The sequence below is a fragment of the Athene noctua genome, chromosome 2 (assembly GCF_965140245.1).
Source record: "Athene noctua chromosome 2, bAthNoc1.hap1.1, whole genome shotgun sequence".
NCBI lineage: Eukaryota > Metazoa > Chordata > Aves > Strigiformes > Strigidae > Athene > Athene noctua.
In genome coordinates, this window is record NC_134038.1 from 108,541,333 (window position 1) to 108,551,488 (window position 10,156).

Here is a 10,156-nt window from a genome sequence, read left to right on the forward strand (position 1 = left end):
ACATCCCAAAGGGGCCCCAGGCAAATGCTGTTCCTACCTCAGGAATGGGCTGAACAGAGTTGGTTTCATGTTCTCAGTGATCATTTTAAGGCATAAAGGCATTTGAGCTGAGATTTGCCAAACCTGCCTCAAGCAGCAAAGCTCTGTGTCAGATTTCTCCCATCCCTGTATTCCTTCCCCAAGACTTCCCTTCATATAGCCCCCACCAGCCTGTGGGATGGCCAAGAACTGGTGGGAAGGGTGAACGTCCAGTGTGTGTTTTGCTTGTGGTTGCACAGGGAAGATGCAAAAGATGAAACAAATGGAGTCTTCTGTCACCTGGGTTCACAGCCAGCTGGCCACCCTTCCTCAACTCTGGCTCTGCCCATCTATTAGCGTCACTCCCTTTATGCCACTGGATATTTCCCGACTCTGTGTCACGCTGAGCTGTCTTGGCCCCTCTGACCGCTTGCCCAAGTGGAACCACTGGGAGCCGTCTCAGTGGTTCAGCAAATGCAGCTCCTGTAGTTGCTTTGGAGAAGAGTCTTTTCCCCTGTCAGTGCCACCTGGCCCTGACAGAGGGGCTGACCCCGGTTGCCTGAAACAGGGGTCCTTCTGCTCCAGCCAGCACTGTATGTTTGTGAGTGGCACAGAGATGATTAATATATTACATGGTGTACTTAGGTAAAACATCAGGCATTAAATCTATCCTGACTTTACATACTTGTGGTGGCTGCCTATGACTGCAGAGCTTATTTAAGGTTTAAACATTAATTCCAGCCCTCTGGAAAATCTATCCCAACACTGTCCTGTTTCAGATGCAGCTGCCAATGTCAGGCGTCAGGGAAATTTGGAAGGCGGTTGGTGACTTTGGGCCATTTCAGAAATGCCTGGTGCTGCTCACCTTCTTTCCCTGCCTCAGTGTGGCTTTCCACCAGTTTTGCCAACTTTTTATGGTTCCACATGTGCCACATCACTGTGACACCAGCTGGATCCGTGCCATCGGCCCCAACCTGACAGAAGAAGAGCAGCTGAACCTCACTCTGCCCCGAGATGTGGACGGGACATACGAACAGTGCTCTATGTACTTGCCGGTGGACTTGGACCTGGGCTCTATCGTGGCATATGGCCTGAATGCTACAGAGAAGTGCAGCAGTGGCTGGGTGTACCCTTCAGCACAACAACCATCTCTGCTTACCGAGGTCTGTAATCACCTTTTGATGTGCTGGGGATGGGGAAGGGAAGGGACACCCAGAAGCCCACCCTGTCTTGCAGTTCGGTCAAAGTTGGTGCCAGTCATGGTGCAACTGAGCTGGGCTGAGATTTGCTTCAGGTGTATTTTAAGGACATTGGTTCGACCACCCAGCCCTCAGGTGTGGTCCTGGAGGGGTTTCATGCAAGCATGCTGCAATGTAGATGCCAGCAGAGTAGAGCCAGTGGAAAGTTTAATGACTCCTGGTGGGACCTTTTGTGTCTCCCTGCCCCAGCTGCCCCTATGCAGACAGGGAGTAACCTTCCAACTTGTCCCTGTGCACAGCTTTGTGCTTCAGACACCCTGGCTGGGGGAAGGAGGCAGACGTCAGCGCTTTGTTTTTGCTCCTCCACATGCTGGGGAACTGTCAGGGTGAGCAGCTGTGCGGTGTCTGCCTCAGGGTCTCAGTGTTGAGGCTCTAGCTCAGGGCTGTTCCAAGCAGCCTGAGTTCCTCATCGCTCCTTGCTCTGTGCAGAGGTCCCAGATTTGACAAGGGGAAGAAAGCTTGCAAAGCCACACATCTAACATCAATGGGAGCTTCATCAGCACCAACAGTGCTCCACTGAGCAGTGCTAAACTTCTTTCAGTGCTTTCTGGTCTCTCAGTATTTCCTATACATGATCTTCCCTATGTGACTCTATAGATGCCCTCTGGACGCAAGCAGTTGCAGAACATCTCTTTCACAAGAAACTGCTCTGCCCAGGAATTCGTGTTGCCCTCATCCTTTTTCCTGTCCCCTGGGGGTGTCTGGCTGGAGGGAAGTCCTGCAGGTCCCAGTGCTCAGGAGCAGGGCACCACCGAGTGCCCAATGGACTTGTGCACCTCTGACTTGTTTGCTATGTCCATACCATGGACACTCACATCCTTAGAGGTGGGATCAGAAAGCATCTGAAGCCTGTTGAGAACAAAATGATCTGTGTTTCCTTCCTTCAGTTTGACCTGGTGTGTGACAGGAAGTATCTGAATGACATCTCCCAGTCCATCTACATGGTGGGGCTTCTCCTAGGAGCCATGATCTTTGGGCCACTAAGTGACAGGTGAGGAGACACAACCACTCATCCAAGGTCTGTGCAAAGCAGGTGGTGCACAGAGCGACACACTGCTCCCAGCCTGGCTGGTGACTGCACACTGTGACTTTTGTCACTGCTTCTCACTAACAGGGATCCTGACCAAAGTCCTCAGGTCCCATGGGGACATGGCCACAGAGGGGGCGGGAGGGAGAAGGGCACAGCGCTTGCACAGAGTGCTTCACATGTCAACTCAGAGTCTAGTCTGTGGTTCATCAACCTCAAGAGAGGATGATACAATCACTGTGTGACCTGTTGAGTTCTACATCTCCATGGGGTCTCTCCAAACACCGACTATGTCTTCCCTCTTCTTCCCCAGGATCGGCCGCCGGCCAGTCATTCTGATCTCCATCTTTCTTCAGGGCTTGTTTGGTGTAGGAATTGCTTTTGTGCCCCATTTCTATGTGTACATGGCCTTCAGATGTGTTGTGGGGGCTACGGTGTCAGGGATCACCATGACGATACTGGCCTTAGGTGAGTAGGATGCCCATGACCTGAGACAGACAGATGTGGTCTCTCAAGATGCAATAGGAAATGTCTGTAAAGAAATAAAAATCATCATGTATGACTTGAAAAACACTGTGGTGAGGACAGGTCGTGCTCTGTACTGTCTTTTGGCACTTTGGTGTCTCCTCAACCCTGAGTGAGAGCCATGGGGAGCATCTGTCTCATGCCAGTGCTCAGAGGAAGGCAAGGGGATAGTGTCCCAGCTCAGGAGGTCAGTGCGGGGAGAGAACCCAGTAGCTCTGGGACATGATCGATCTGGGCCCCAGCTCTGGCCCAGAGAAGGGATCTGTGGATGCTGAGAGTAAAGAGGTGACATACCTGAGCTTCATGTCTTCTAGCAGAGGATCAGTAGAGGTGATGCATGTCATGAAGCACTGGTGAACTGCATGTGTGACTGATGTCAGAGCTCTGATTGCCGGTCCCCTCACCTCACCTCACCTCACCTCACCTCCAGGAAAGCTCTTCTCCAGGAGAAAAACTGTGTCTGCATCAGGGGAAACCATGCATGAATGAATCTGAACTTTCAATCTTCTTTTCAGCTACAGAATGGGTTGGTGTCTCCTCCCGGCCAAAGGCAGTGCTTATTTCTCACTGCTTTTTTGCCATCGGACAGATGATTTTGGCTGGCTTGAGTTATGGTATTCGCAACTGGAGGCTGCTGGAGATTGCAGGATCTGCTCCAGTGTTTGTCCTTTTCTTCTACATCTGGTAAGTGGGACACGCACAGAGCTCCTTGCAGACATGACAAAAGTGGGTGTGAAGGGTGGCAGTGAGAAGGCAGCAGCTCAGGAGCAGGCTGGGTCTTTCCTATCAGAGTGCAGATGCTGGAGAGGCTTCTGCAGAGCTCAGCACATCTCCCTGGGGCACGGGACCCCTGAGAGCAGCAGCTGCTTTGCTTCAGGTCTTCAGATGTGGCCTCTGGGGCCTAAATGTAGGCCAGGAAAAACTGACCTGAGGAGGTATTTAGACCTCTCCATCACGTGTGAGGCCCATTGCTTGCTGGACGTGGTTGCGGGCCATGGAGAAACTCAGCAAGTCACAACAGCATCTCCTATTTCATCTCCTTGGCAGGGTGCTACCAGAATCAGCTCGGTGGCTGGTGACAAAAGGCAGAATAGAAGAAGCTAAGAAGGTCCTTCAGAAGGCAGCATCCATCAACAAGCGCACCATCCCACCAGGACTCCTTGAGCAGGTACCTGTGGTGGCATGGGGAACTGCTTGTTGTCCTCAGAGACATCCCTCTGCGCTTGGGCAGCCATTGGAGCTGAGGTCATCCGATAAACATCTTCCCATGCCCACTGGGGATGATTTGGGGATGGACTGTGTGTAACTCCAGCTTCAGCTGCATTGTACAGAGACAAGGTCAGGGAAGAGGCACAGCTTCCACTGAGGCTCAGCCTGAAGCTTTCTGGAGTCCACCCTGGGATATGGAAAGGACTCAAGAGCTTCCCTGGCTTTTTTTCTGTGAGGGCTGCAGGAGTGCTGAGGATGAGCATGAGGTCTCTGTTTGGTCTGTGGTTTTCCATGCAGAAATGCCTGAAGGGGGGTTATGTTCTTGCCCACTCCAAAGTCCCTACGCTGGGGAAATATTCTTCCCGAGGAACCTCTTAGTCACCAAACTCCTGTGCTAGGCACCCAGAGCACAGATGCAGGAGCCCGGCCCCCAGGGCTGCCCTCCCTCACAGAGCAGTTTGGGGCCACAGGCGTGTCCCGCTGAGGCTTTCCTTTGAGTGTAGATGGAAAAGGAGCTAGCCATGGGTTTCTTTTGCCTGGTTTGACTCTTTGGCTTTCTGCATTTTGAAGTTGAAGCCTGAGACACAGACCAAGTCTGGAAGTACTCTGGATCTCTTTCGGAAGAAGCACCTCCGGAAGGTGACTTTAATCATGTTGTGCACCTGGTAAGACATCCCCTGCTCCCCTCTTTCTAAACTTCTAGGTGAAGAAGAGAAGGGATTGATGGTTAGTCGTACCTGTAAGTTCACATCATGTGGGTTTCAGGTGTTATTGATGGGTGTTTCTGTTTCTGGCTCTTCTAGATGTTATGCAGTTTGTGCAAAATGTTAGAGTCATTCCAGCATTGGCAGATCCAGTGCTATTCATTTGTTTTTATGTTACCTTGGAAGTGCTGTGACTTGGTCAAAATGTCATCATTGGAGATCAATATTGTGCTTGCTTATGGCCAATAGGTATGTTAAGTGCCACCCTGCATGGCTTTCAGGTTTGTGAACAGCCTTGTCTACTATGGGCTGAGTCTGAATGTGACGAATTTTGGTCTGGACATCTACCTGACACAGCTTGCATTTGGAGCCGTGGAAATCCCAGCCCGTGTTTCTTGTATCTTCATGCTGCAGTGGTTTGGGAGGAAGAAAAGCCAGGCTGTTCTCCTGCTGCTGAGTGGCCTTGTGTGTCTGATCATCACTGGCATCTCTGAAGGTGAATGACCTCTTCCCATCCTGAGGGGACAACCTCTGGGACAGGGAGGCACACAGTCCCAACCTTTCCCTTCCTCCCAAACAGGCTGAGTCATGTCTCTCAGGGCTTGTGCTGACCCTGGAGCCATGGCCACAAGGGACTCGGTTAACACCCCAAGGCCCATTCTGATCAGCAGACTTTTGCTTTCAAATTGTGATAGGAGAGGGTAGAGCTGAACCCAGTAAGCCAACTTATTAGCAGACTTGTCCTCTGGGAAAATTATTATGTGGGAAGGTGAGATGATGAATACAAAGTGTATTGAAGTGGCTCTCCAAGGCCAGAGCTGTTCCTTGGTCCACATTCAGGCACTGTTCAGAGGCGATGGCTCCTTGAAGGCAACACAGTTGTTGTTGTGCAACCCTAGCCACCATCCTTGAGTGGTGCTGGGCCCTCCCTCCTCCTACAGCCATGGTCTCTCCTCCCCTCAGACCAGCCTGTGGCGACCACAGTCCTGGCCATCATCGGCAAATTTACAGCCTCAGCCTCCTTCTCCACCTCCTATGTCTACTCCGCAGAGCTCTTCCCCACGGTCATCAGGTGAGGTCTCCACACACATTGGAGGTTCCCTCCACCATGGCTGGTGGCAGTGGTGGGGCAAGAGCCTGGTTGTCCCCATGGCTGCAGTCAGTCCCACGGTGGCCCAGGGATGCTGAGCCCTGCCCACACCTCCCACCACCCCTTGCTCCCCCAGGCAGACCGGCGTGGGGCTGTGCTCGATGTCTGCACGGGTGGCAGGGATCATGGCCCCGCTGATCCGCCTCCTGGGCCAGTACCACCAGGCCATCCCCATGGCCATCTTCGGGAGCATCCCCGTGGTGGGGGGGCTGCTCTGCTTTCTGCTGCCTGAGACCCGTGGCACTGACCTGGTGGATGACACGGGGGATGGCTGCCCCCCAGCTGAGGTGGGTACCCAGCGGTGCCCATGTTGCCTCTTTGGCAGGGACATGTGGTGCCAGTCCTGTGGGAGGCTATCAGCATGGCATGGTCTGGGGGTTTCTTTGGGGGCTTACATTGGTGGAGGGCAGGAAGCAGGGCATGCCCACTGTGAAAGGAGGGGAGGAGGCCCCATAACCCTGCCCATGGTGGTCATCCCTTCATTCCTGTCCATGGAATGGAAGGACTCCAGAAATGGCTGGTATTTTGCTTGCCTCCCCCTGTCCTCCCCATGGAAGGGCCAGTCCCTTGTAACCATGTCCTCTGGCTTTTGTTCTCTTGTAGCTCCCAGCCCCCATTCTCCATGGGAACAGGTGGAATTGCACCCCAAGACTTTTGTTGTCCTACTGGGAGAAAGGTGTCCACAGGGCACAGAGAGTGGGTGAATGGGAAACCAGATTGCTAAAGTCTGCATGTCTCAGAGAAGGCTGCCATCAGCTCATAATGGGTCTTTGTTTTTAAACTTGTTTCCCTTTCATTAGGTCTGTGAAAATACCCACAGCAGCTCTGAAAATGGACACGTGAAAGGAAAAGATTGTGGCCAAGTCAATGAGTACACAAAGACCACTTACTTCTAGCTGGACCTGCAAGTGGCTGTAGCTAAAGGCAACCTAGTGATGTGCCAGCTCTGAGGACTGACAGGGTCTTCATTTGCAGGACATCACCAGCTCCCAAGCAGTTGCTGCCAATTCTTGTTTTCCTCTTCTTTTTTACCTTCTTGTATCTCCCTCTGTAGCTTGTATTCAGGCACTGTGCACTGTGTCTGGTGTTCAGCAGTGCTCTTGCTGGAGAAAATGTGATGCTTTTCATCTAAGGGAAAAAAAGAAATCAGAAACCAAGATGAAGGCAACATTTTCTCTTCTTTTTTCCTGCCCCATCTCCAGGAACGTGAGACTGTAAACTTTGTCAAACTGTGACACCTGCAAGAGCATTGAATAGACTTGCAAGAGAGTACTGTGCTCACTAAAGAGAAAGCCAGAGCAGATGCAGCACTGAAAACAATCTCACACTTGAAAGGAGTGATTTCTCTTGACTGTCTAGCATGGTCTTCTCACGCTCTCTTAAAAACACTCCCTTTTTTTAAAAAAACAGGGACAGCTAAAAAAAAAGATGCCGTGGAGGAAACTGAGCAGCGAGCAAGGACGTCTAACAGGCAGCAGAATTTTCACATTACTGCTGGTGGCTTTGAATTAAAGCATGTCATGATGCTTTTTGCACAGAAAATTGTGCTACCAGGACCACAGTAATTTGTCTGTTCCAGGAAACTGAGAGGCTGTTGGTCTCTCAGAAGAAAGTGCAAATCTTTCTGGGAACTATCAGGTCTGTTCTACTCTGTTCTAGTCTATTCCTTCTTGCTGTATCCATTTCTGTCTTTAAATGGTTAAGGACCATTTTTGTCTTACACTATGAAGAAAAAACATGTGCTTTTCCTGTGCTTCCCCTCCTCTTACCTTCTGTCCCTCAAGATGACTTTCCCTTACCACTAGCTTGGTACAAATGAAGCCCAGAAGTTATACAGTGGTGGTGTTCCTGCTTTGTCTGTATGCAGCTCAAAGGCTATTTTCTGGTAGTGGGAAGAAGCCTTTAAAGCAGACTTTATTTCTTCTCCCTGTTGTCATGTCTCCATGTTTTTCATGGATCAAAGTACCCCACAAATATGTAATTTGATGAAGGTAGATTTGGAGAAAACCAGTGACATGTGACAATGCCCCACCAGGAGGGGCTGCCTGTGGTGCCATCTTCTCTCTGGCACTGCTTTTCAAAGGATTTCTGTGGTGCTCCTGTTCAGTGGCCCTGAGTACAGAGGAGTTCGGTTCTTTGTTTGAGGGCACTCTTTCCTTGGCAAAGGGGCTGCCTCCTTTAGGCTTTTATGGAAAATGTGACATTGAGGGTAAAGGCTGAAGGAAGAGCTTGGAGCAAAGCGCACAGTTACAGAGTGAACCACAACTCCTTTTGGGAATTCTGCTCTGACACTTTGTTTCAGCTCACTTCATAAATAAAGGTGTCTGAGCACATCTGATGTACCCAAGCACATCTGATGTACTTCTGCTTCCATCTCATTCATGTCTCCAGTAGGCTGAAGATCCATCTCATCTGCTCTTCTCTGGACCACTGCACCTGGTTAGTTTGAAGGTCGCTGAACAGTGCACTTCTGGCTGAGGAGCCCCTGAATAGCTTGACTCATGATGTTTTGCCCAGCTCAGCAGAAATGGGAGGATGTCCAGTGGCTTTGCTGTGCCTTAATGTTGCTTCTACCTGGTCCACACATGATCTTGCACTGTAATAAATAGAGATTACAGTATAGAGTTGAGATAGGTGTGGTGGAATAGCATGTCAGAATACAAACACATATTTGCATGAATACAGTAGGATGTTATGGGCTCTCATTATGATGAGGCTGTGGGCAAAGGGTAAAAAGTGCCTCAGGTGACCTGAAGGGGTAACTAGGGAAAAGATGATGACTCCATAGGCAAGGAAAGTGAGACAAAAGGCTGAAGAGAAGGTGAGGACAAAATGGGATAGCAAGGTTTAGCTGGGAAGAACAGATTCAAGACCTTAACAGAGTGGCTTACCAGGCCATGACTGGAGGGCCAGTTGTGGCAAGGTGCTAAAGGTGACAGTGGTAAGCAAATGCCAAGGACACGGTGAAGGATTTGCTAAGGCATACTGGTTAATGTGTAAGCCTTCTTCAGGCCCTCCTGTATCAGACATGGGAGTGAGGTCCTGCTCCTGTGCTTACACCCTCATTTACTCCTGCCTGTGTTCAGGTCAGAACCTCTCGACCTCCATTTCCCCTTTGAAGGAGACCCAGGTTCATGTATCGAACCCTCTCCACTGCTGAGGAAGCTGGTCAGGCAGGGCCAGGGGTATCTAAGGTGTGGAGGGACAGCAGAGCCTCAAGGTGAGGAGCTATGGGACAAAGCAGGTGCGGCTGCCAGAAGAGCCCCACAGGGACCACTGGAACAATCAGCTCATCCTCAGTGTCAGTGACACCAGCAAACTATGCTGAAACCCTGAGTCCTGACTGTGGGGCAGAGGTGTTAGGATCCCAGACTTTGCCCTTTGACTAGAGGACATTGTCCTCTCCTTCCTTCTGACCCCATGCTGGGGAGACCCCAGGTCTATGACCAGAGCAAAGCTTGTAGAAAGGGACCCAACAGAGAATGGCTGAGGAGGTGAGGAGAAGCAGCATTAATGCTGCTCTCATGACTCTGTACAATGAGTCAGTGCCAAAGCCCAGGTCCTTCAAATGACCTGCCCCATCTCCAGCCATGGTGGGGTCCCATGTGACACTAGGGAGATTTTGTGCACCAAAGACAAAGCACAAAATAAATATAACTTCCAGGCATGTTGGCCTGGACTTGGAACACCCCAGCATTCAAAACAGCATTTAATACAGCACAAAGCAATCAGAAACAAATGGATGCTACAAACCCAAGTGACCTGACTTCTTCTTTGACCAAGACTAGTGCTGTGGTTTGAGGAGATACCTTCATGAAAACACACCAAAGACATTCTCTGCTTAAAAACAAGTAGCGTAGAGAGGAGGCCACCATTCTCTTTCTTTTGCGTGACACTAGTGGCACTAAAATACTATGGCTGAGCTAATAGCAGCCAAACAAGGTCACTGTTAAAGGCTGACCATGACTGGGAAAAGCTGTCCAGATGCCCACTCAGTTTAACTGACATTGAATTGCAGCATCCACCACACAACTCAGGAAACTTCCACAGCTGCTAGTAGAGAAAAAAAATATAAATTGTTCATCTGAAGACTGGGAAAAAAAAGTCCTAATTGAACCCAGTCATTCTGCTCTGTTTCTGCATTGTTTGTGGCTGATGGAAACCAAACACGTCCCCATCTGTGTGTTAAATTACAGGCTTACAATTTCTGTGTAGAAAACACTCCAGAGCCAATAGCAGTTACAAAGGCCAACTGTGAAACAGT

At 50.3% G+C, this 10,156-nt stretch overlaps 1 protein-coding gene across 1 annotated transcript; it reads left to right on the top strand.

The window, feature by feature from the left end:
* Nucleotides 1-809: 809 nt before the first annotated feature.
* LOC141957004 (solute carrier family 22 member 13-like) lies at nucleotides 810-6,788 on the top strand. Its single transcript, XM_074897936.1, has 10 exons — nucleotides 810-1,181; nucleotides 2,165-2,268; nucleotides 2,618-2,772; nucleotides 3,345-3,513; nucleotides 3,877-3,997; nucleotides 4,609-4,703; nucleotides 5,024-5,238; nucleotides 5,706-5,814; nucleotides 5,969-6,179; nucleotides 6,693-6,788. The coding sequence occupies exons 1-10, from the start codon at nucleotides 810-812 to the stop codon at nucleotides 6,786-6,788; spliced, it is 1,647 nt and encodes a 548-aa protein (XP_074754037.1).
* The last annotated feature ends 3,368 nt before the right edge of the window (nucleotides 6,789-10,156 follow it).

Excerpts from the sequence above, each read along its gene's own strand:
- LOC141957004 (XM_074897936.1), top strand. The coding sequence starts at position 810 with ATGTCAGGCGTCAGGGAAATTTGGAAGGCGGTTGGTGACTTTGGGCCA. Across the intron at positions 4,704-5,023 it reads TTAATCATGTTGTGCACCTG|GTTTGTGAACAGCCTTGTCT; the intron begins GTAAGACATCCC and ends CATGGCTTTCAG. Across the intron at positions 5,239-5,705 it reads CATCACTGGCATCTCTGAAG|ACCAGCCTGTGGCGACCACA; the intron begins GTGAATGACCTC and ends TCCTCCCCTCAG.